Here is a 27,942-nt window from a genome sequence, read left to right as displayed (position 1 = left end):
CTCACATTTGTGTTTTGTATTTTGGACAATGAGGCCTTGGGACAGATCAGAAAGATAAGGGAATGTCAAGCTAAAATCCATTCACCGGGATATGTTGGTGTGTTGGAGAGTGTTTAGCTTTATGCTACACTTTGGGATATGTTAGACTCTTTGAGTCATTGGTGTAATGGAGATCCGTGTATCCAATGTGTGGTGGTAAAGCCCACTTTTATATTTCATAGCTTCAAGTGTCAAAGTTTCGTTTAAATGTGAACTTATATATTGTGATAATACAATGTGAGATGGATGCATAAACATGTGGATAGTATGCTAAATGAGTTTATTTAAGTTTCATGAAAATGCTAGTATGTTCTCATAGTAAATTGTGTATGTAATTGTGGTTTGGGTCTTTTCCATTTAACTTGTGAATGCATGTGAATATATAAGCTAGACTTGTGAGTTATTAAAACATGTATACATTGTTTTGTCTTGATGAATTATCGTAAAATGAATTATATTTATATATGAGTCAAATGTAATTACATGTGAGTATATGCTAGTTTTATGAATTAATGTAGCATGAACACGTAATTTTGATTCGATTAGAATATGGTTGTGAACGTGTTGTAGTATGCTCTTGTTTAACCTTTAATATTGTGCATACTTCGTGGTAATTTTGACATTCATTGAGCTTGTTTAAGTTTACCTTCTCTCTTTAACCATTGCAGATATTTAGCGTTTATAGTGTGAGCAATGCAGGGATACCAAGGAAGTGATCCAAGTTAGGCTTTAGTTTTTGTGTAGGTGATATTATTATTCTTTGAATTGTGAAAATAAGGAAATGTGGTAGACTTTTAGCTAATCGATGCCATGATGTTTGGGATGTTTACATGACTTTATTACTCTTAGGGTTTATGGATATCAAGCTTAGTATATTGATTGCTTGTTTGGACATTTACGATGTTCTGAATTGCACATATAGTTGGTTTGATGAATGTTGACAAAGTAATAGATGCATATTGATTTGATACAAGTTTGAATGGGCTAAATGCCTTAATATGTTGTGTTTTTGTTGCCTGGAGTAAAGGTATCGATATTCAGGTTTTAATATCGATACCTCCTTGATATTTCTAATGTGCAGAAAGTCAGTAACTCAATTTGGTATTGATACCATATCACAAGTATCGATACTCAGAATAATAAAATCGATACTTCTTGAAATGTACCGATATTTTCTGAGGTTTTAATTTTAAGCATGAAATAGAATGTTGTTTTGGTATTGATTTTTTAGGCGGTATCAATACCATCTAAGGAAATTACTGATACCTATGTAAATAATTTAGAATTTTTGTTTAGTGGTTTAAAAGCATGTTTAACTCTTGTTTTAAGTTCGCTTGACAAATGTTTAGCATGTTTTAATGATGATTAGAATGTGTTTGACTTAAGATTTTTACAAATGTTAAAATGGAAGATGTTTGCTTAATAATGAGATCATTTGTATTGTGTATAATGTGTGATGGTGGTGTGACATCCTAATATTCGGGCTTGGCGGCTGGGCTAGGTATAAGGTGTTACAGAATTTTAGTTTCTTATTTGTTGTCTTCATTGTTTGTTCAACCAATAATGAATGGTTATACTGATGAAAATTTTTTATTTAGCTTCAATTTATAGTTCTTTGGCTACTATTGAAATATTCTTCCCACGTATTCATGTTGTTTCACATCTAACTCATATAAATAGAAAAGGTACATTGTTATTTTTGCAGTTAAATTTTAGACTAGAAGACTTAATGATGAGGCCTTCAGTTCGAATGATGATAAATGAGGCTTTTTGCATATTATATTTGTGTATATATATGTTATAGTAGTTGCTGAATGCATTGGGAAACAGGTTGACAACATGTTGGAAATGTATTCATTGAATGCAGTTACCAAGTGATATAATGGACAACAAACTAACAACATGTTGCCAATGTGTTGACTAGTTCTATTAAGATTTTGTTAACTACATTATTCAATGGTAATTTTGTATTAATATGATCAGTTTATGTTAATTAGCTGTTAAATTAATATTGTCTCAAACTTGTCCAAACCCAACACATACAAAGTTGCTCATATTTTGCCAAAATAAGCTCTTCAAAAGTCAAGAAAAATTGTAAAAAAATATGGGACCTGAGCTAACTATGTAAGGTGTTGGTGCAAACAAGGTTTATCCTAACCTTTTTAAGGTTGCCTTAGACAAGTCCATCTCATCCTTTTTAAGGTTGCCATATTATGGCCTATCCCAACCTTTTTTGAGTCAATTTTGATTTCATCTAGTACAACCTTTATAAAGTTGGCATAGCACGATCTAACTTGATGTCTTGATTGACATTGAATCAACCCTTCTTATGTCGACATAAACGTACACTAACCTGAGTTTTTTAGGTTGGCACATAAGCCAACTCTTTAAAAGTTGGACCACGCACGACCTAACTCGACATTTTTAAGTTGCCTTTGATAGGGGCATGAGCCAACAGTTTTAAAAGTCGGCATATGAATGATTTATTCTAACTTTTTTTGGGTCGCCTATTTCTTCTTATCCAAACCTTTTTTAAAGGTTGGCCTTGGCTAAGTTTTTGTCAACCCTTGAATAAAGGTCGACCTAGGTTGAATTATGCCGATGCTTTTTCAAAATCGTCGTAGTACCATGCCAACGATGCTAACAACGAATTTTTCAGAAGCGTCGTGAGAAATGTCAAAAATGCCTATGTCAACCTTTTTTGCGTCATCCTAAGTAAAAAAATGTGTTACTGTAGACCTGTTTTGTTGTAGTGGGGTATGCTAGTTATTATTAAAAGTGTTTCAAAGGTGATTTTCTGAAAATGATTAGAGAAGGATGTGAACAAGTTTATCAAGCCTTGTGATATTCGTCAAAGGTTCAAATTTGACAACTCACGTTTACTAAGACTGTTACAAACCTTGTCAATACATGATTAAACTTAATCTCGTGTTAGCATGGATTTTGTAGAAAGTCCTATACTGCAACTGATATGGCTTATACTTATATAGACAATGTCATTAAACTGCACAGATTACCTATTGACATGTTGAGTGATAGAAATGATATCTTTACAAGCAACTTTTGGTAAGACATTTTTAATATTCAAAGGATTACATTACATCTCTCAATTGCCTGTCATCTTGAAACTAGTGGGTAAAAATATGTTGTAAATAGATGCTTAGAGGATTATTGAGATGCATGCCTAGGAATCATCCTAAAACTTGGTGTAAATGGCCCTCACTAACATATGCACCTCCATTACATATGCCCTATAGTTCTAGTGGTTCTCAAGTAAACCAAGTTAATGTACAGTGGAGAGTTAGAATGACATGTTGCAACTATTGAAATATCATCTGGAGAAGGCTTAAAGAAGGACAAAAGTCAAGCTGACAAACACAAGTCTCAAAAATCATTTCAAAGTGATGATATCATTTACTTGAAGTTATAGGTTTATAGGCAAAATTCTTTTCTAAACAAGCGGTACCAAGAGTTGTCTTTTAAGTATTTTGAACCCTACAAGGTTATTGGTAAGGTAAGAGTTGTTTCTTGTAAACTAGTTATCTGTTAGATATCACTCACATCTAGTCTTTCATGTTTCTCAACTGAAATGAATGATTATGGCTCATGGCTTTGGATCTCAATTTCCTATTCTTGGCTCCATTCATGGGTTGAAACCATTTAAGGTGATTAGATAGGATGATGGTTAAATGATAAGAGCGTAAATTCATAATTATTTGAGATATTTCTCTTATTTAATCATGTTATTTAAGTTATTAATTATATTATTTAAACTTATATTTTATTTATTATCAGTTTAGGTGAATAATTGGAGAAAAGTAAACTTAAAGTTTACTTTTGGCAAGTTTTTACGGGTTAGACTTTCAACAAAATACTGATACGGCCACGCCCCGAGAACGCTCTTGGACCAGCTCACCAAGTGTGGTTTGCAATCTTTTGCAAGATGAACTAAGCTCAAACTTAGCTCCATGAGCTCAATTCCAGATCGGTTTAATTTGTGCATTTCTTTAGTTGCTGGAATAAATTAAATGTTTTAGTTAATTTAGTTAGTTCAGCTCAAATAGTTAAGTTACGTTTTAATGTGTCAAAAATCTGGACTTTTTAATTATGTTTTAAATGTGTCCTAGTTTAATACTTATTTATTAGCTATTTTATTGTGTCTAATTTTAGGATGAATTTATTTCATGTTACAATTTAATTTGTCTAGCTAAATTTTATAATTGTTTTTAATGTGTCCCAGCTGCTGCCGAATTTAATATGTCTTAAGACTAATTAATTGCTGAATTAAATTGGTGCAGCTACATACATTGGACGACATGAATATGGTGTGCTGATGGTTCAGCTCTTCCAAGCACCTCTTCGTGTATGCCAAGGGCAAAAAGAGTTGCTGATTTCTCTTCCCAAGCTGACCATCTAAATGCTTAATTGTTTTCACATTCTTGGAGGTTCTTTTCACATGTTATGGTTGTTTGGCTTTGGGCATTCACACACATGGGGCTGCTCACATTCGGCTTTCATACCTAATGGCCATTGGAGTACTCAAGATACCATTAAAATCTTCAAGACCATTCAACTGATTAAAACAGCTCAATTAAAGCCTTTCACACCCCTTGGCCGAACCTAGCTAGTCCAATCAGCTCTATTCAGCTCCTCAATTAATTTTTATTTAATTCCAGTTGATTGGAATCAGCAAAGGACTTGTCCATTGGCGTCACCAATGTTGGAGAAGCTTCATGGAACTTGCTTGGAAACTTCATGGAATATTCAGCTCATTTAAGCTACACACAAGCTGCGCATTTAGTTTCCTATTTGACTATTCGACTAGCCTAGTATTTGAGCCTATAAATATGAGGCTCCTAAGTTGTAATAGGGACTTTTGATACTTGAATGAATTTTTATAACTTTGTGAGTTTAATTCAACTCTCAAATTTCATTTAAGACTGAACTTGGCTTATCTAGCTTACTAGTGGTGTCATTCTTATTTCTTTGAACTTATCACTCTTAAACCGAGTGTGGCGTTCATCCAACATACCTCTGGTTCCTATCTCGATATAGATAGTGGGTCAAGGTTATTTTAATAGATTCCATCACCTTAAGTATAGTATAAGTCTCGGGTCAATACTCTTCATAGTATTGGTTTATTCTTGACCTTAAGTTCGTTTATCCGTTTATTCATCACCTTATTTTATTTGTTTCTATTCCCCAGCCAAACTAATACCCTTAGTCCTAAGCCATTGAACCTTTTGTTTTTGCATATAAACTTAGCCGAATATCCATCAGCTCCAACAAAAGAAATACTTTTCCATCTTAACGATCGGGCACAACTACGACTCGAACACTTGCCGCAACTCGAGATCGTATCAAATACTGTTTTAATATTTTGGTCATAACTTGAGCTACAAAACTTTATTTTAGGCCCATAATATACCATTTTGAAGGTAATTGAAAGATCTATCTAAAGTAGCTTTATGACTGAAGCCCAAAAAATGTCAAGAAGGTGTCTAAAAATGACCTAGAAGTCTGACGCAAAAATCTACCAAAAATTTTTTTTATTTAATTAATTGTACTTTTTTTATTTTCTCCAATATGTGAGTTTTACCTTATAAATAGACAATATTAGGTTAATACCTAGGGGACAGCTGCTCTTAGTATTACTTTTTTGTGTTTACTTTATTTTATAGATTGTTAAACTATTTTTCTAGTCACGAGGAACTTCAAAGTTTAATTCAAATAGTTTGTGAGATCTATTTGTTCTTAATCTTTTCTTTGTTCTTTGGTATTTGCATGTCTTTTATTTTAATTACAAATATTTAGGTTTGTTGAATATAGAGCTCATATTTGATAACTTAAAATATTTGCCTTGTCAATTAGAAATGTTAAATCCCATGATTGTTTAATTGATTCAAATACTTGTGGCAAATAGCATGATTGTGTATGTTGACGTATGCAATTTATGTTGTGTGGACATGCGATCTATCTTAAATAAACCTCGTGTGTTTGTTGGTTAGAATTAGGTCTTTCAAGTTATTAATACTATCGGTAATCTAAATCATTAGCGCTAAGTTATAGGGTTGTTTATTGATAAGAGATAATTTCAACAAGCTACCTCTTAATTATCAACGAGGTAAGAAGAAATTGATTGCTAGGTGCTAATACGGCTGCAACACTAAAAATTATCTTTACATTAATGATCAAACTTTTGGATCAAAACAGAGATTTTACTTTTTGGCGAGAACTTCGTCATATTGATTTTTCATCAACTTTTAATTGTTGCTTTCTTGCTAAGTTTTAAATAGAATTTTTTAAATATCCCCGTCATTTTTATTGTGTTTATCTTTATTTAAAAAATAAAATTATCATCAATCTTCGTTAATTTGACTCTATTCACTACTATCTACAAATGAAAATTTAGTTTTACTAGATTTCAGGCCGAGAATTGATGAACAACCCAAGTCCTTGGAATAATTCCTTCCGAGATAATGCCACTTGGGAGTACTTGTTTGAGTTGCAAAAAAGCTTTCAAAGATTTTCAGCCTTGAGGTCAAGCTTGGTTTGAGAGGGATTTATTGTTTGAAGGAAAATTGCTAGTATTTGTTAGAATTAGTCAGATTCACGAAGATTGGCAGGAAAAGATTAATTAGTTTACATTTGATTTCCTGATATAAGTAGTTATTATATAACAACAGTAGGTGAAGCATGGATGAATATACTTGTTTTCTAAACTTTGCCTTCTTCTTTCTTGATTTGTATTAGCTTTCCTATGGAATCACAAGTTTGATGGTAAAACTCAAATAAAACTGATAAAGATTACACATGTTCAACATAGACACTACAATCTCAAAGCCCCATAATACTATCAAATATTACAAGATTCATTAAGTAATCGAAGTCAAACTAAAACTCTCTTATTTGTCCTTTTCCTTTTGAAACCAGAAAAGCAAAACGGGTGACATTGAGCTTCGTTGTATTTCCACTAAGTGACCATTAAAATTTTGGATTAGTGATCATGATGATGGGGTTTGTGAAAGTTTTTGATATTCTAGATTTAAATTCATCATTTTACTTTACTTTTATGTTAAAATTCACTTTTATAAATATATATATATATAAGTTAGAATTTACCAAATAATATATTGATATATTTTATAATTAAATATGATTATATAAAAGAAATTAATGCGTTGCATAGTGAAATATTTCTATTAAATTACTGTTTTAGAAATTCAAGTTGAGTATAATATGATTTTATAATGCTAGTGAATGTGACATGGCACTTATTAAAGTAATCCATATAAAATATAACTAAAGTTACTAGAATATTTTTCTTGAATTCCATAAAAAAAGTATATATTAAATGTAAATTATTAACATTATATGAAATATCGTAGACATGATTATAGTATGACAGATTACACAAACCATCCATTTTATTTTACAGTTTTAAGCAAGTATCTATAAATGCTCAACTTTCTGCTGTTTTAGCTAATGGAATAAGTTGTTGGTATTTGAAATGCATGAGAAATTGTGCTTTGGTTTCCTATATATTCTAACCCTGCCTCCAAACGCATTGCTATATGATCAAAGGTCCCTGGAATTCTTGGCTTCACAACTTTACCAAAGGTATGTATGTGCATTTAATTAAAGATAGATGTTATTTCAATCTACTCCTTTCTTCTTTAGATTTATAAATTTACCAATATAATTATATTTAATGTAATATTTTTATTGGAATATATTTGCCCTACCAAAGCTATTTATGTGCATTTAATTAGGATAGGTGTTCTTTCATTCTACTCTCTTTTTCTTTAGATTTGTAATTCTAATTAATAAATTTATGAATCCAGTATGTAGGATAGAGTCTCTCTCATAATAAATTTATCAATATAATCATATATATCATGAATAATATAATATTTCTATCGAAATATATTTGCCTCGCAAAGTTATTGAACCTTATTAATAACTTTAATATTTATATTTAACATATTTATACATACGTGACTAAAATATATTTGCTTATGCATACAACATATATATTTATTAACTTAAAGTTAAGAAATAAATAATATCAACAATATTTTGAAAATATCAATAAATTCAAAATAATATATTAAAAAATAATATGCTCATCAATACTATAATTTATATCTTAATTCAACATTATTGATTTGATTAAACTAGAGATTGTAAAATTTAAACCGTCCAATGGAATTTTGATCTGATATATTTCGAATGGAGTAATTTTTTTTTTTTTGAAAAGTGGGTGTGGGGTGGGATGGGTGGATTTTTTTTCTTCTGGACAGTGGGTATGGAACGATTATAGTAATGACTTCCCCTATCGCACTTCAATTTATTAAATTATCATTTTATCCTTATATATATAAAACTATTAAAAGAATAAAATGCATTATAAAAATTCATATATTTTATGTTTAAATATTTATTTGACTTTAAAGTATTAAAGATATGTAGCAAAATTAAATTAAATTGGAGCAAGATAAGATAAGGTGGAGCGGGATAAATGCATATAATATTCATAAAAGTGAAAATAATTTTTAAAATTATATACTTATATAGTAGAGTGAAGCATGTGGTGTAGCAAACATACTAATTGTGGAACGGTTGTGAATTGAACAACATCCTCCACTTTCCTCTATTGTCATTAGATTAAACACCCAAAATAAAAATAAATGATTCGAAAATATCAACTACTTTGCGAATAAGAATAGCATAATCTTAATAAACCGTGATTCTTAGTGCATCCCATCTGCGTTTGCCGCCACTATATCCGTTGATATATAAATTCTAGCTGTTTCTACGTATTTTTATTTAATTAATTTTTAAAATAATGTATTTTCAATTACTTTAAATAATATTTTATTTAAATTATGAAATATAATTAAAATATATTAATTTATTTAACAATTTAAATATTAATTTAAATATTTTTTCCGAATTCAATATAGTATATAATTTTATGTCATATAATTAATACAAAACAATATTATTCAAAATAATAAATAAGCACAATATCATTTATTTTTATCATAAAAAGTTATCATTATTAAAGCATTATAAACTCTTCAATTATTGAATCATGATCAAGCAGTAGACAAGATGGCAGAACCATCAGCTACAGTTACGGATCAAAGCCATGCGACTAGACTGCAAACCAACAAAAACATCAACACCACCCATAAGAACAGCCCAACCATGTCAACAATCAGGTTAGGTGATAAAATCAAAAAAGCTATCATAACCCAGGTCACCATTAGCCAAGAATTATTTGAAACATTTGTTAAAGCTATTGTCTGACATCTAAATGACACATTTAAATCCTATCATCCCCTTCTCTCTCCTCCAGTATTGTAAGATTAGCATTAGCCAGTCCAAGTAGACTTGGATAAAGAGGAAAGCATCACACCTTGTGCATTGTCAAGTAGACTTTCAACACCCGCAGGTCCAGGATTCCTGCAGGCAAAGCTGTCGACACACAGCAGGAAGATCATTTTGAACAGCTAGGTTCCAAAAATCACACCTTATTGACCATATGCAAAAGTCATAAAGTGAAGACCCAGACAAGAAAAAACCACACCTTATTGCACACTACAACAGGCGCCTTGAGTAGTGGTAGATTGGCTAAAGTGGAGTTTAACAAAGTTAATCTACCACCGTAAGACTGCACCGAGGCCTTCTACGATGCCAACCTTTTTTTTCTTATTTCTCAAGGATTGGATCTCACATTGCTATGGACATATTTTTTGAGCCAAGTGAAAGACCCAGAAGTTGATCGGTTGAGCAATAAATGATCGAAGCCCAATTTGAGGACTACATGAAAGCACTTCAAGATTCTCTTCATATTTACAATTTGACCTTCATCTGCCTCCCAAAAGACGATGACGTCATCAGCCTATTGGGGGTGGGACATCAACCTAAGATACCGTAATTTCTAAAGAAGCAAATATCCCTTCTTCATTTAGTGAAATTAATTTCAATTTCCATCTCTTTACTATATTCTTTATACTTTAATTTCACATACTTTAATTTTTCAACTTTTAGAATATTACTAGTTAATTCAATAGTCAAGATAATTAACTATTCTAGTTTAAAATGCTAACATGAATTTTTTAAAATATTATTTATATAGAAAAAATTATTTCAACATGATAAGTTGAAATAAGTGTTTTCAAAAAAAATTTATGCTTAAAACAATCCATACTTAACATATATATATATATATATATATATATATATATGAGCAAAAGGATATCACTTATCCAAATTAGTTATGTTTTGAATTCAAATAGTTTAGATATTTGATCTCATTACTAAAATTTGAGTTATTCATAACAATTAAAGTTTCGGATATTCAAATCAAATATTCATTTATATATTTAAAGTTAGTGCTTAAACTTTAATATATATATTTAAAAATAATTAATTTCAATATTTTTAAGAATCTAATTAATAACCATCAATCCTACATTTGTGGAGCATTGTTAAGATAATGATTTTCACTCAACAATTTATTCAATACAACTATTGGCTTAAGCTCAATCTACCTTCTCATAATTGATAATTGCAACCCCAAAGTTGAACCCAAATTGTTATAAATCACTCTCCAAAAAATCCTTACTTTACATTCAATAAAAATATTCAAACAACACCTAAAAGAATGTCCAACATAACAACAAGAAAAACAGAACAAAGAACTTGACAAAGACACTTCAAAACTCATTAGTAGGGATGCTACACTACTGCCTATTTATGAGCCTGATCGTCTAACAGTGTTTTGATAAGCTTTAAACTCTCATTTAAAAGCTAAAATTATCTCATGAATTATATTTAGTATTTATCACACAAAAGACTTCATAAACAAGTCTTCTAACAACTTCAACACTCTCTTAAGAGATAAGATGAAGTCCTTCCATATTTTAAACTCTTCTCTTTCCTTAACAAAGGTTATCGAATGGATAATCTTAGACTCCCTATTTTGTACGAAATGCTCCTCATTTCTAGTTTAATTAGATGTAATCAAATCCCATGTGACAATCAAACATGCCAACCAAAATTGTTATTCTATCTGTTGTTTAAACATGAAATTTTGAAAAAACCAATTAGCAGATGAATACATGCCTCCCTTCAAGTACTCACACCAAGTCATTCTTTTGCATTATATACCAAGTCATGCAAACAAAATTTTCATACCAAAATCAAGGCATCTATAGCAAATAAATTGAATTTTAATCGAAACAACCAACCAACAGCGACATCGACCATTAACATTTGCTAGCCATATAAGTCTCTCACCTTTTGACAAATATGTCAAAAGTGCTCCCCCTTGCTAAGAAATCTTCATTTATCAAGTCGATTTTTCAACCAAAGATGGCTTGTTTGTTACATTATGCTCTGTTCCACTTTTTATTATAACAGAATTTGGGATAGAAGGATTTTCTTCATCGATTGACTCATATTCATATTTCCTTTAACATGTACTTTCATTCACCACTAGATCCTACTAGAAACCATTTAAAAAATTTGTCAAAACAAATTAAGTAACCATATCAAAATCATTTCAAAAGTACAATTTACACCGACCATAATTATAAACCAAAGTAGACAATATCATCAAATCAACATCATTACTCCCCTTTACTCTATTCATCCTCTATTAGCTTGTATCATGTTGTTTAGAGGAGATGAAATTAAAAGCTACCTCATCAGTAATAAGGGTTGTAGCTCGTGGAACAACAATAACCTTTTTCACGAAATCTAGATGAAGTTTGTTCAATGCTCAATAAATCTTCAATATGATCTTCATGTGTTGCAACTTCATGCTTCACATGGGCCTCAATAAATTGTTGATCTTTATAACTCAAATGTACTCGATCTTTTCTCGTCCAAATCTATCTATGTTGTGGTCTCTATGTTCCTTTCACTGTTCTAATAGGTTTTGCAACTAAGTTAAACTTCTTCCAATTTCACATCATCTTAAAATAATGGGTTTAACATGTTCAACTTTCCCACAATTAGGGGTGTGCAAAACTCGATTCGACTCGAAAATATCAAAAAAAATTAAATTTCAAGTTAAACGAATTGAGTTATTCGAATTAATCGAATTATTCGAGTCAACTCGAATTTTTTTCGAATTTTGAGTTCGAATCGAGTTTAGGTTTCGAATTCGAACAATTCAAATAAATTGAATACCAAACTATAATATTTTACATTTTTACCCAAACTCCCAAACCTCTTTACTTTCCCCTAAAACTTTTACTCCCTTCCCATCTCACCCTCCTTCTACCCCAAACACATTCCTCCCCCCCCCCCACCCCCATTTCTTTTTGAATATTCCCCCCAAAACTTTTTTTTTTTATTTTCCCCAAAACTTTTACTTCTCACCTTTTACCTCCAAATCAAAAATTAAAATCATTCAAAAAATCCTTAAACCTAAATAGTAATAATTTTATTTATATCTACTATTTACATTATTAAATTAAATTTCACATTTTGTACTATTTATATTATTGAATTATTTAATCATATTGAATCTTTATAATTTTTTGTTAAAATTGAATTATTGATGATGCTATAAAATATTTGTGTTAAAATTTTATGTTAGTATCAATTTCACATTTTATCTTTAAGATAACTTTTATTAAAAAATCACATTTTTATATTTAATATATTTTTTAATTTCAAAATATATAGTGACAAGAATTAGAAATAATCGAAGCAACTACGCAAACAAATAAGCAGCTAACTCACATATAAAATATTAATAAATAAATTATGAGAGGATGAAAGTTAATAACAAATTTGACTACGGTGGGTGACAGTGATTACAAGGACCCAAAATCAATTTTTTTAATATAACTCAAACAATTATATTCGATTCGATGCGAATTTCATCTCACTCAACTTGATTCGAGAAAATTTCAAATCGAGTTAGGACGATAAAATCGGATTCGCCAACTCGATTAACTCAAAATTTTTTAATTCAATTTGATCAAACGCTCACTCCTACTCACAATAATGACAGAATATCCTTTGGAGAAACTTTTGAAATGAATAATATTTTTTTACTAAATTTTTTTATACAATATTAGGAGTAGAGAATGAGGTAACATAGTTTGTACCCATGTAAAACAGATGTCTAACCAAAGCTTTAACCACCGCTCCATTCAAGTTAAGGTTTTTTTTTTTCATTTAACTTACCAATGCATTAGCATTTAACATTTAAGTATTTTCATTCAATCAAAAATTAAAATCTCTAAAAGATGATAGTATTTCATTATTATTTTCATTCAACTTTCATGACTTCAATTTTTATTATTTCTGTGATATTTTAATTCTCAAAATATTTAATATACTTGAATAATTAAAAATAATATAACATTGCTATTAAGAACAGTAAAGATAATAAGAGTTGTAAAATATTTTAATTTAATTCTCAAAGTATCAATATAGTATCAATCATATCTTTTTGTCAACTTAACCATTAGTTTGAAAGTTAAAAGTCAATTCAAATTTGTTGTAGAGCATATTTAAAGTATGTCGATCAAACTAAAATTCTAAACATATGTGTAATTGCAATAGGTGCTCATGAGTCGGACCGGATGTAAACATAATATTAATACATTTTATGTTTGCTCAAGCTTGGGTTGAAATATGAGCCTAAAATTTTATCCGAACCCACCCATATTGTTTTTAACTTAGTATTTAATAATTTTATATACTTTTCATTTATTAAAATTTTATATATAAGAATCTTAACTATTTTTTAATATTTACATTATAGTATTATATATCATTATAGATTTAATTTTTATGTGTTATAAATAATATACTATATAAATATAATATAATATATTACATTACATTACAAATTAGAAAATGAGTTGGGTCGGGCCAGGCTCATTCATTAAATGTTCAAACATGAGGTAAGCTATATTTTAAATGAACCTAATTTTTGCATAAACCCATCTTTTTAGCTTAATGTTTTTATACAAATCCTGGCAAATTTTAAGATAGTCCGATCCAACAAGTCTTTTAGATGCTAAATAGATATCTTGTACATATTTATTTTTTTAAAAAATAGAAATAGAATTCCTATAATTTTTATAAATTTTATAAATTTTATTCACACTCTTTACTTTTTAACATTTCAAATATGAGTTATTTATGCAATAGATCAAATTGTAGGGAAAATGCAAAGAGACAAGTAAGGGCATTAGCCTTCCAAAAATAGTAAAATTGCTTTTAAGATTTTTTGAAAAATAATAAAATTATAAATTAGTAAAATAGAAAATTTATTTTTGATCCTCAAATATTTATAATTTAAATTTAATCCTTAAAATTCTTTTCTACCTTCCCTATACTCCACTTGCAGAATTTTAAAAACTCTATTGCTAAAATACTGAATAATAATCCTTATTAAAATAACATTTATGGCTAAGTTTAGGCAAGTAAAAGATGATTAAGTACCAAGTAGATGGAAATTGTTAATGAGTTTAACCCCAAAAGAATCTAAAAAGAAAGGGAAGAAAGATCAAACATACTTACTACGTATGAAAAATATTTATTTTTTTTATTTTTATGTTAAACATTAATATTTAAATATATTTTATATATTCATAAAAATAATATAATTTTGTAATACATAAAACTAAAATAAATAATTATGAATTTAGTTTTCCTCTTATTTAATAAAGTTTAATTAAAACTAGACAAATTAAGAAAAACAAAACCTTAATGAAGATGGGTTAATTGTAGTAAAATTAAAAGCTGGAATTGAAATATATTAATTATTGTATTCGTTTAGACACATCCATTAGCTAAAATTGTTAAAAGTAATTATTTGATATATCATTTATGGAATGTTTTAGATTTTAAGTGTAATAAATGTCACATTTATTTATATATTAATTTTTTATTATACCTTATAAAATATTTCACATGCTTTAAACCTGCTTGTGAACTCATGATATATAAAATAATTTTCCTTAATCTAATTGAGAAGACCCTCTCTTCCATCCCCTACTTTCAAGAGCCTCTTACTTCTAGTAGGTTAACCAACTAATTAATTAATTATAACCTTTTTTTCAAATTATAATTAAATATATTTATAAGTTGAATTTAAGATGCTTCTTATTGGTCGAGTGTTATTTTTCTAAAAAGAATTTAGGTTCAAATCACAGTTGTATCAAAAAATATAATTATAAGTTTAATTAATATAATTATAAATATAAATAATACATATTTAAATAATTTTATCAAAATTAATCATTATAAAATATAATTAGATTGATAATCAAAATAATATCCGAACTTAAGCCAAATAAATCCAAATAAGGCATGTACATGTTCATCTTCTCTAAGAATAGTTTAGGTTCAAATTTGAACTTGTTATACCCTCACCTCAACATGACTTATGGTAAAACATAAGGCAACTTGCAGATGACCCTCTGCTGGGAGTGATCTATATACAACCGTCTACTAGAAATCGTCTGTAATGACCCTTCATGTAGGAGTTAGGACGAATCGCAGATAATCTCTTGCACATCTTGTCCGAACCAGCTTGGAAAGAGCGTGCTACACACCCTTTGCAAGGACCATTAAAGCATAACAATCTTGTATAACCTTAAGGACTAGAGTGTCAAACTAGGATCACGTTATATATTATATGGCAACAACTGACCTATAATAGTCATACCACCTAGCTGACTACACACGATCATGTAAACCCTCACACTGTCGACTACATGACACTACATGACAAGGGGTGACTCCCAAAATAAATCTTAATACACGAGAAACCAAATATCGACTCATTTTCTCTTGGGAAACCTAAATAACAACCCCAACTATCTCCTTCTCCTCCTCCTTTCCTTAGCTCCAACTCTTCAATTATTGCAACTGAACTGACATTCTTTTTCACCGCCCCTTGTTGTTATTGATTTACTGTCTCAACAAAACTAATAACCAACCCCTTATATTTCAGTATGATGAAATTCCAACTCAAAATTTTAAAACTTCTTTAAATGTTTTCTTTTTGGTGTCTTTTCACCAAATAATTAATTTATTATGGGCATGACTCAAAGTCCCAATTAATTATATTTTCAAGTCCGTTTGGACCATTTTCGACGCAAGTAGGTGGCTTTTACGCACAACTATTTTCCACTTATAGTGCAGCTAATAATAACCCTACAAATCTAAATTATTTTTAATTCAATATAATAAATGATTCTTTGATATATTAACTAATAATCATACAAATATTATTATCTATACCATATATTAAGCACTTGATATGTTAATATCAACAGTCATTCGAATAGCAATTCACTTAGATAATAACAAAATATCATTATTTTATAAATTAAATTATGTTATTTTTTACTAAATTATCTAAAAAGGCCCATTTCTAAGCATATTTACAAAAATGGGCCGATTACACCATTATTTATCGGAAAGGGTCACTTTTTGCAAAACGCGCCTACATGGCCGCATTTAAGGGGGAAATTGCTAGCAAAGCGCACCCCCAAGGAGCGTTTTTTGCCATGTTAACAAAACGCTTCCACATCAGCGTGTTTTGCAGACATGGCAAAAAACGCCCAGTTGGGGGCACACTTTGCTCCCTTTTTTTATATGTTAGGGATATTTGCATGTTTGGTTCATATGTTTTGTTAGGGTTTTTAGGGTTAGGGTTTTGCTAAAATAAGTTAAGGTTTAGTGTTTAGATTTTTGTTAAAACAAGTTAGGGTTTAGAGTTTTAGTAGATTTTAAAATAAATCAAGATTTAGTGTTGTTTTATAAAAATTATTTAAATTAAGTTTTAGGATTTTTAAATAAATTAAGTAAATTAGGGTTTTAGGGTTTTAAATAAATTAAGTTAGGGTTTTAAATAAATTAGGGTTTAAGATTTAGGGTTTTTAAATAAGTTAAATAAATTAGAGTTTTAGGGTTTTAAATAAATTAGGATTTATGGTATTAAATAAATAAATTTAGGGTTTATGGTTTTAAATAAATTAAGTAACTATTAGGGTCTTAAATAAATTAAATTAGGTTTTAAATAAATTAAGTAAATTAGAATTCTAGGGTTTTCAATAAATTAAGTAAACTAGGGTTTTAAATAAATTAAATTAGGGTTTAGGGTTAAATTTAATTAAATTAGGGTTCAGTTTTTTTAAAAATAACATTGTGTTTATTTTTTTAACAAAATTGATTATTTTGTACCCTGAAAAAATAATTTTGAGATGACATTTTTGAACAAATAGTGTCAAAAACGCTTCAAGCAGGATGCACTGTCAGTAAAAATACAAAAAAAAAGCTCCCACGTGGATGCTCTTTTTCTATAGTAGTTCCTGAAAACATAATTTTGAGAAGACGTTTTTGAACAAATAGTGTCAAAAACGCTTCAAGTAGGATGCACTGTCAGCAAAAATAAAAATAAAAAAGCTCCCACGTGGACGCTCTTTTTCTACAGTAGTTCATGAAAAAATAATCTTGAGAAGACGTTTCTAAATAAATAGTGTAAAAAATGCTTCAAACAGGATGCACTGTCAGCAAAATTACAGAAAAAAGCTCCCACGTGGACACTCTTTTTCTACAGTAGTTCCAGAAAAAATAATTTTGATAAGATGTTTCTAAACAAATAATGTCAAAAACTCTTCAAGCAAGATGCAATGTCAGCAAAATTTCTGAAAAAAGCTCCCACGTGGATGCTCTTTTTCTACAGTAGTTCATGATTGACCTTAGGCTATAAACGAGGCAAATTTCATTCTCAGGATGCATAAGTTACAACAAGTAAAATTAGAAAGGTTAAGTAAAATAGAAATTGAAGATGAGTGAACATACTAGTGCTATTATTTACTATGATGGTGAGGCCCGTGACACCGAGAACGACGCTTTTTCTTATCAGAGAACATAGCACAAATGGTTTTTAACCAGATTATAGATTTACAGAATTTCGTAAAAGAATTAGGTGCAAAATCTTCGGAACGATGCCAAGTAGGGTTTCTTCTATTAAGTATCAATTTTGTGCTTCGATTGATCCCGTGACATATGACTCATTTGATATAAAAGGTTTCTGTAGCTTTGAAGCAATAGTGTAGACTCATCTCACTAATGGATCACCCTATCTTGAGTTATATGTTCAATTTTCATCGCCAAATGAAACATTTGCGACTTCAACATCAACTACTATTCAAGAAGAATACACGACCCGTAGCCAACACTCTGTTAGTGAGAGGTAGAACATGGAAGTGCCCGTGTTTGGTGGCAGTATGAAAAATACAACTCCTACACGACACTCGGTCAGTGGATGAGACATGCACATCAGTGGGTCAATGTTCAATACTGGAAATACATATTGGGGAATGACACCAACTTCTAACGGTCGGCAATCCATATCTGATTGAAGATGTTACGAAACGTCCAAAAGAAGGGATGATGTACTCCCTACGACGTTTACCGGCGAGGGGACCTCGTATGTTGTAGATGATGATGGGTTGGATGATGAGTCCGATATGGATCCACCTCGAGAGCTCATCCCCGATAGTGCAAAAGTTATATTATTTTCTGAATCGGAGTCTGTTCCATTAAAACTTTAAGATGTTGAAAGGGGTTCAGATGAATAAGAAAAAGATCTGCGATTCAGGGCGTACTTGCCTCTAGCTCACATACATAATAATATATATATCGGTAGATAATGTGTTAAGAGTTTCCAGATTTACCACACAGAACGCGTGACCGTACATGTTTCACATTGGATTCGGGTGATTTGGAAGTTGGTAAGGAGTTTTCTAGTAAGGACAATTTTCTTGGTACGTTGAAACAACATAGCATCAATCATGGGGTTAACTATAATGTGGTTAAATCCAAATCCAAAAAGTTCGAGGCCAAATGTGCAGTGCAAAATGGTACATGTTCTTGGAAAATCATGGCTTCTTTTAGGAAAAAGACAGACTTGTGGGAGATAAAAAAGTACAAAGGTCCACATACTTATGTTACCGGTACAGTTTCATTGGGTGTTTAGAGTTTTGAATAATAATGTTATTACTTAATGTTGCATTATTTAATGTACTTCGTTGACAGGTGTTTAACAATATCATCCCAAAATGGATTTAGGCATGATAGCTAGCTTAATACTACCGATGTTGAAGGCGGATCCTAGAACTTCTGTATTATGCATAATTGTCAGTATTTGTAACCAATTGAGGTACACCCCCTCTTACCGCAAGGCTTGGATAGCTAAGTAAAAGGCGTTGGAAAATATGCATAGTGGATGGGACGCTTCATATAATGAGGTTTAACAGTGATGCTAAGTGCTGGAGAGGCACGTCTCAGGTTGTATAACAGACCTTGAAACGGTCCCTGCGTACTACAACGACTGATTGCTCTATGGATGCCAAGTGTTCAAGCGTCTATTCTGGAGCTTTAACAATGTCGGGATGCATTTGTGTACTGCAAGCCATTGGTACAAATTGAAGGTACCTTTATGTATGGTAGATATACCTATTGGCTATTGCTAGCTATGGCACAGGATGACGGTGGGAGAATCCTTCCAATTGTGTTTGCAATAACACCGGGGGAGTTAGCTGATGACTTAGATTTCTTTCTTTTTAGGTTAAGGAGGCATGTATGCCCCCAACGTAATATCTACGTTATATCGGATCAGGGCACTGGAATACTAATTGCAATTGAGAGACATGGAAGCCTATGGGATTACACACCATCGGTATTGTCTAAGATACGTTGCGTCCAATTACTACGGGTAATATCGATCTATGACTGAATGAAAGTAAGTGACCAACATGGATATTTAATCTCTATTAAAATACTTTCGGTTGTAATATTCAATTTATTCTGAATGGATTATTGGTATGCAATTTTCGCTATCAACTTATATTGGCAGTGTACAAGATCAATAAGGATTGTTTTCATGAGATGTTAGGGAATTTGCGTTCAGTTAACGATCAAGGTGCAGACTACCTTTGTAATATACATTTCAAATAGTGGATCCAAGCATACAACAGCGGCCTATGATATGGTCATATGACCACAAACCTGGCTGAACACATAAATTATGTTTTAAAAGGAATGCGTTATTTACCGATAACCTCAATTGTGCGAGAGACATATTTTTGTTTCTCGGCACCATTTTCAAAGTGACCAGCGAGTTATAAAGGCCAAATGCAGGGAGGCCATGTATGGTTACAGAAGGTATTGTAAGAAATTAACAAGGCAAAGGTGTGAGCCAATACAATGCATACTGTGTATCACGATCCCGAAAACCTATGGTTTCGTGTGACAGAGTTTGACAGACCGAGCTAATGTATTACCGGCGGGCAATATCGTGTACACTTGATAAATAGAACTTACGACTGTGGGACGTTTAACGCACTTTATTATTCATGCGCTCATCCTTTTAGCTTGTCAGAATCTCCGTTTGGATCTCATGAGATATGTCGACGATGTGTACAAAATAGAATACATGTACAATGTGTGAAGACACGTATTCCCACCAGTCTCAGATGAACGTAAGTGGTCGTCTGTATCGCTTTCTCTGTTTAAGTTATTACCAAATAGAGAATTGCATGGCAAACCAAAAGTTCAACCTTGCTCGAGTAGAATACGTAATAATATGGATATCCGGGAAAGAACGAACCAACAAAAGTTATGTGGATGGTGTAGGAACCCAGGTCATACAATTCGATCATGTCCAAACCGAAATAGTTAATAATTACTGTTATGAAACGATGTTGCATTATTTCTATTCAGCCTTATTCAAAAGAACTTATATTTTATTCAAAATATAAAATAATTTACTATTAAAATATTAAAAACTTCTTTTTTATTAAATGAAACAATATAGAAACAACTTCGACATATATATTAAAAAAAATCAATGTATATGCCAGCCAGAATCAGTGCCACATGGGGGTGCATGATGATTACGCACTGGATTCCTCCTTGGTTGCTTCGGCAGGGGGTTGTGGTTGCTCCAGTTGTGGGTGTTGGGAGGATGACCCACTTTGGTATGATAAAGAATGTGGATGTGTTTGCATCACCCACAGTGGAGATGTTTGAATCCCATAAGGCAATAGGAAATGGTAATGAAATAAGCTCGATGACGGTGCCTCATGCGATCCCTGCAGTGATGATGGCCTATATATCATCGGTTGAGTCGGAGTAATTGAGAAAGGAGATGCACCGGGCCATGCATTCCAACCTGATATATGATTGGAAAAATGAAACATATAAGGGTTAAGATACATATAAAGGCTAGGATACGCATCTGGCATAATCTGAAAGGGCTGTGGTGTAGGTGTCTCCGGTTGAATCATTTGGCTCAGTGATTGTGTGGGCGCTGTTGATGGGCCCGTACCGTCATTCCTTCTCATTGGATTTAAAAGGCCCTATCATTCCCTTTCCACGCGGATTTGCATACGCCTCTGCTCTTCAAACAGTAAATATGGCTTACCATGGATTCTAAACCATGACATGTAATTCGGGGTGCACGCTAACTCTCGGACGATGATCAATTCGCGATCAGTTATATGATTATATTGGTTTTCCCAAATATCGATATATTTTGACCAAAATAACAGTCAATCCATATTCGTTTTCCGTAAGTCGATTCTGTGTTGGTCATCGAGCACCGCAGGTTCCTCAAGAATTGGTTGTCGGAATCTAAATTGTCACAACACTTTATCCGTCTGATGCATCTCGACGGTAACATAGTTAACCAATGGAACCTTAACATGCTAAATGTTCGAATTTTAAAAGAATTCTTCTGGAATTACAGCCCGTATTACCGGATCCTTGTATGGTGTCCATTGAAACTATATAAACGGGATAAAGGTATTAGTTATGTACATAATACAAAATACTAAATACTAAATATGAAATGACTATTTTATGTATATATATTTTATTTAATACTTACTTGTGCTTTCGACCATTGGTCTAATAGAAGCCGTATATCTTCAAGAGCGGTAGGCATTCCAACATAACTCGTCGGATGGTTCCACCTAATTAAATAAATTTCCAGCATACAATTTTATTTTAAATCTATGGAATAATTGTAAAATCAAATAAAAATTTTACCTCGTTATGAGTGGGAATGTATATGGGTGGTTCACTCGAAGAAGTAAAAATAGAAAGCGAAACCGAGCCCATGATTGTAGTAGTGATAGACAACATCTAATTTTGGCTTTATTTGGTGGCATCGCCTCGCACATCTCCCAGTACAATGTTGCCAACATAGCAGACCCCCAACTAAGCTCGCCAGCTACTTTAAAACCAACGAGTTTCAACAGCCACCTAAGATGTACGAGGTTTCGTGACAATTACGGCATCAGATAACCTCCAATCATCTCAAGGATATATGCTAGAGCATATCGTATTCTTTCTACTTCAGTTGAATCATTCTCCGGCTCCGAGAATGTGTCTCGTAACCAGCCCATCTCGATCCAACCTCCGTGATATTATCCAGAATCATAACCCCAATCAGCAGATTGAACCGACCCGGTGAGTGCGGTCCCATCCACCGGCAATCCTAATCATAACTGAACGTCCTCCAATATGATAGTACACTTTTCGCATGAAAGATGGAATGTGTGCATCTCTGATCTCCACCTCTCTATTAACACGCTAATGAGTTTCGAGTCCAACTTGCACCCTCGGCCTATAGTTGCCGCGTGCCAAAAACCCGCTTCCCTCAAGTAATTTTCTATCAACGGTGATGGTAGACCAGATATATTACGAATATAACATTGTAACACCCGATCTACAGACTGTTATAAAAAATTATAAAATACAAATTAATTAAAATTACATAAATGAAAAAAAATTCAAAATTTAAAATAAATCGTTACCATTTTCATTTGTTCGACAGAGATATGTTTATGATCAAGACGAATTAATCTCCCAGCCATTGCTAACACGATCAAATATTTTTGAAATTATAAAAAATTAATACTAATTTAGAAAAAAATTAAAGTAAATAACTAATTATAAAGAGCTTTGAGAAATTTAATGAGAAATTTAAGAGCTTTAAGGAGAAATTATAAAGATTTTTTGCTAAATTGTAAAGAAAATATGTGTGAAATAATAGAAGGAGTGATTTTATACTCTTTTTTTTCCGTTGGACCCTCCCAACGGTAAAAAAAAATAGCCGTTGGGGTTCAAAATTTGCCAGCAAAGCGCGTCCCCAAGAGAGCGTTTTTTGCCACGTTAGCAAAACGTGTTGACGTGGAAGCATTTTGCTGACGTGGCAAAAAACGCTCCCTTAAGAGCGCTTTTCTGGCAATTTCCCCCTTAAACGCGGCCATGTAGACGCGTTTTGCAAAAAGTGGCCCTTTCCGGTAAATAATGGTGTAATCGGCCCATTTTGTAAATATGCTTGAAATGGGCCTTTTAGGAATTTAGTCGCTTTTTTAGAGTATTTTATTGTTTTATATACTTTATATAAAAATAATATATATACACAATAATATTTAAACTCAAGCCTCTATGATTTTTAGATTTTATACTTAATTATTCGACCAAAAATTATTTGTTATTTATATTAATCTTTTATAAATTTATTTATGGTGTGCCGTAATTTAGTACAAAATATTAGTTAATTAAAATAAAATAATTATTATTGAACTTTAGTTCAGTTGACACCATTATTATTACAATTTGAAAGGGCATTTTTTCTCCGATTTAAGAGTTGGAAAAGATTATCGCTAAATGTTGGTATTATAAAATAAATAAATAAGTAAATAATTCTATTTAATAAAATACTATTTTATATATTTATCATTTTATAAGTTTTCAGTTATTTATCATTGAAATTTGGAAAAAAATATAAATTTAATAATTTCGAATCAGTTTATTAATTTCATACCTATCAAGTAATTTAAAACTTTAATTTTATATAAATGATTATCTACTCATTAGAACACATATCTTAGCTTTAAACCCATTTTGTTGTTTCCTAGTTGCGCAGCAATTTCTTAGAATAAAACTATAAATTGTCAAAGATTTGAGTTTTCGAAGTTGCGATAATGATCTGTTTGGGCTGCTTAGAGAATTGAGAAATCATATAAATTTATTCTCCATTTTCAGGCCAAAAAAATAAAGCGAGCTAATAACATAGGCCAATGGGGTTTCTAAATATCTTCATTGTAGCGCTGATGCCAGTTCTTAAGGTAATATTGATGACTGGAATTGGCCTCTTCATTGCTTTGGATCACATAAAGCTCTTGGGGCCTGAAGCAAACCACCATTTGAACAATGTAAATTACACTTAAATCAACCCTTTCTTCTTTATTTCTTCTATTTATTTACTTACTAATTCATATTTTACTCTCTTTGTAGATTGTATTCTATGTGTTAAGTCCTGCAATTGCCGCATCCAGCTTAGCTGAAACTATCACGTTCCAAAGTTTCATTACATTGTTAGTTCCATTCCTTTCCATACCTTGTTAAGATTATTCTTTGGTCTTTCCTTAAATTACTTGGTCCATGGATATACAGATATCAGGGGTTTAAGATCGTTAATTATTTTACGGTTTTGACTTTTTTTTCCCGAGCAAGATGCATCTTAAAACACATTGGAGATCACAACTTATATATCTGATAGATGTATGGTAAATTTTGTAGAGTAAGGAGTTCATTTTTGGCTTAACAGGTGGTTCATGCCATTGAATATTCTGCTCACATTCGTCTTCGGTTCAATACTGGCTTGGCTTCTCATCAAAATCACTAAAACTCCTAAACATTTGCGGGGCATTGTCATTGGTTGCTGTTCTGCCGGTACATTTGTTATTGATAACTATAGATAGTTATAGATTTCTCGCTTTTTATGGAGTAATGGATTTAAAGTGAATGTTGTTACGCTTGTTATCTAAATTTATTATCTCAAATCAAATTCGAATAGTGATAATCGGATTTAATGTGAATAATAGATGAATTTAAATTTTAAAATAATTATGTAGTTTCAAAGCCAAATATCTGTTTTCAAATTTTTTATTTTGTTTTGGTAATTAAATTGTCCTTTAATATTGAACAGGAAATCTAGGGAATCTGCCCTTGATTATGGTTCCAGCAGTGTGCGAGGAGGCAAATAATCCATTTGGAGATCCATCTGTTTGTTCCTTACTTGCTAGGCCATATGCTTCACTATCTTTAGCGGTATAGATGTCTAATTATTTTTCAATATCCATTTTAAGTTGTTTTTCTTTATATATTATATGAGAGTTTTAGATAGATAGAGAGATAGGTGTTTATGTCATATAATAAAATTGGGGTTGAATTGTACAGATGGGAGGGATATTAATATGGTCATACGTGTTTGGTATGATGCGGCTGTATACAAATGAAGGCACTGAAAATGACACCCCTTCTGAAACAGTTGCAGTGAGTTCCACTGAATTAGCTGTTCTTCCTTCAACTAATGCCCATACCATTTCAATGCATCCTACCCCTTTCGATGCCAAAATCGTAAAGGTGTATTATCTTTGCTCCCTTTTTCATCTAATTTTTTAGCTTTAATTCCGATTTTCATTATTTTTTGTTTATATAAATGGGCAACAATAAATAAAAACTTTCAAAAATTGAAACGAGATTTCACTGACTCATTAACACCTCTACCATACTATTTTACTTACACGATTGAAGTATTAGCTAAGTGTCTCATAAAGATTTCGGAATATAGATGTCAGCTTGGAAGAAAATAATGCAGCAGATGAAGACCATTTCCAAAAAGGTTGACCTAAAGAAAGTATTTGCACCTACAGCAGTAGCTGCGGTATGCCACAAAATAAATCCGAAAATTCATATATTTTACGTATAATGATCATATTTAATCTATAATATATTTATATACCTTTCATTTCAATACATTAATGGTTCATGTTATATATATATATATATAATAATGTTTTTATATTAGAACTTAATTATTTTTGGATTTGTTAAACAGATTGTTGGGTTTATAATCGGGATAGTGTCTCCAATCCGAAAACTAATGATTGGAAACAAAGCTCCACTTCGTGTAATTGACAGCACTGCATATATGTTCGGGTATGAATCCTTTGTTCCACATCCTATATATTTATTTCATTGTTTTTAATAATAAAAATGATGATGTTAAATGCAGGGAGGCAGCAATTCCATGTATGACCTTGATAATGGGAGCAAACCTTTTGAGAGGTTACTGTTTTTATCTTTGTTTTTCTAACAATAAGAGTTTATTCATTATCAATCAACTGATATCTGTAAAATGGTGGGTGTTGGTGCAGGTCTAAAAGGATCGGAGGTGAGTCGAAGTGTGATAATAGGGATAATAGCAGTGAGGAGCATATTGTTGCCGGCGTTGGGGATCGGTGTGGTTATGGCTGCTCGCAATTGGGGGTTGATTGGATCAGAGAATAAGTTATATCAATTCGTTCTTATGCTTCAATTTGCTGTTCCACCTGCAATGGCCGTAGGTAATGACAATGATATACGATTTATACATAATTATATATATGTGGATGCTAATTGGGTAGTGTAACGAACACATTGGCAGGTACCATGACACAATTTTTTCAGCTTGGTCAATGTGAAACATCAGTGATAATGCTTTGGACTTATGTAGTAGCAGCATTCTCCCTCACACTTTGGTCTACCTTCTTCATGTGGATTCTGGCTTAACTATTATTTGTTAACACACAAAAACAAAAAGAAAAAGGGGTTAACTTTCCTAAATGGGGTAGAATATTTCTAGCTTTGTGTATGTCAAGGTTTTAATGTATAGGATATTAGAAGTTGGAACCATTTATTTTCACTACTAGATATGAATATGTTACGGAAATTGAAGAGTTTTGATAATAAATATAAACATGTATGAAAATTCTTGGGGTGAAACTAAACTTTTTTTTCTTTTCATTTTTTATGATTTAACAAGTTCAACAGTAGACCAGAGGTCCAATCAATTTGGCCTCTCATTTGATTCTTTTTTCTATTAAAAAATAAAATTAAATCAATTTTAAATATAAAATATTTATTAATTATATAAAATTATATCAATAAACTTTACAAATTAAAATTAACCGTTTACAAATATAAAATATATTCATAAATTATATAAAAATATTATTATTTATTTCTTATCTTTAAATTTTAAAGTTTAAATGGTAAAAAAAATACCTTTTTTCAACCTTATTCATGTATCAATAGGTGCATATTGTTTCGTCTACATAATCGGGCAAAATAAAACAATGCAATTATTATATATCGAAATTTTTACTAGTGCGAAAAAAGAATTTGGTGTTTGATTTATTAATGAATCAGTGTGTAACAAGTTGCTAGAACTAATTACGGGTCAGGTTATCTATCCAGGTTTGAAGCTCGTTTGAAAAGTGGAAAAGTTTAGATAAAAATATAGGTTCGAAAAATAGGATTAGACAAAAAATAAGACTTATTTTGTCAACCTCAAGCTAACTTTTTTTTTTTTTGCTCGAACTCCGCCCGGCTTGAATCATATGTCTATATCTTTTTCTTTTTTTGTATTTTCAATTGGTTGGAAAATATTTATTTTAATATTTTAGTGTAATTGATATATTACATATTGTGAAAAAAATTATAATTTTTTCTTATTAAAAATGTATTACAATCAAGTCAGACTTAGAAAATAAATCTAAAATTTTGCATTGACTCAGCCCGACCCATAGTCAGATCTAACGGCAAGTGATACAACTAGAACTCTAAATTCAAATTGACTATAATTCAATCTAACACCCAAATTGATTTTTTTTCTAAGTTAAAATTCATAATTTTAAGGCATAATAATTTATTTAGCCCTCTAATTTTATAAAAAAAATTATTTGTCATTCATTTTATTTTTTATTTTTTATACTTTAAATTTAT

The 27,942-nt window shown here is 31.1% G+C and overlaps 1 protein-coding gene and 1 long non-coding RNA gene across 2 annotated transcripts; one reads left to right on the top strand and one right to left on the bottom strand.

Annotated features, from left to right (window-relative positions):
• The first annotated feature begins 7,419 nt into the window (after nt 1-7,419).
• Nucleotides 7,420-26,926, top strand: LOC108452147 (protein PIN-LIKES 3-like). The gene is made up of 11 exons (XM_017749902.2): nt 7,420-7,659; nt 24,157-24,326; nt 24,409-24,488; nt 24,722-24,846; nt 25,103-25,224; nt 25,354-25,539; nt 25,748-25,840; nt 26,015-26,115; nt 26,192-26,244; nt 26,334-26,522; nt 26,603-26,926. Exons 2-11 carry the CDS (start codon nt 24,192-24,194, stop codon nt 26,725-26,727), a joined length of 1,209 nt encoding a protein of 402 aa, XP_017605391.1. The 5' UTR covers nt 7,420-7,659; nt 24,157-24,191; the 3' UTR covers nt 26,728-26,926.
• LOC128292923 (uncharacterized) lies at nt 9,101-9,863 on the bottom strand. Its single transcript, XR_008282912.1, has 2 exons — nt 9,635-9,863; nt 9,101-9,522 (listed from the first exon to the last, which is right to left on the bottom strand). It is a non-coding gene; the product is annotated as an uncharacterized LOC128292923 (long non-coding RNA).
• Nucleotides 26,927-27,942: the final 1,016 nt, after the last annotated feature.

The sequence above is a fragment of the Gossypium arboreum genome, chromosome 5, assembly GCF_025698485.1.
Source record: "Gossypium arboreum isolate Shixiya-1 chromosome 5, ASM2569848v2, whole genome shotgun sequence".
NCBI lineage: Eukaryota > Viridiplantae > Streptophyta > Magnoliopsida > Malvales > Malvaceae > Gossypium > Gossypium arboreum.
This window is presented reverse-complemented; position numbering and strand designations above follow the sequence as displayed.

Excerpts from the sequence above, each read along its gene's own strand:
- LOC108452147 (XM_017749902.2), top strand. The coding sequence starts at position 24,192 with ATGGGGTTTCTAAATATCTTCATTGTAGCGCTGATGCCAGTTCTTAAG. Across the intron at positions 24,847-25,102 it reads CATTGGTTGCTGTTCTGCCG|GAAATCTAGGGAATCTGCCC; the intron begins GTACATTTGTTA and ends AATATTGAACAG. Across the intron at positions 26,245-26,333 it reads GGGAGCAAACCTTTTGAGAG|GTCTAAAAGGATCGGAGGTG; the intron begins GTTACTGTTTTT and ends GTGTTGGTGCAG.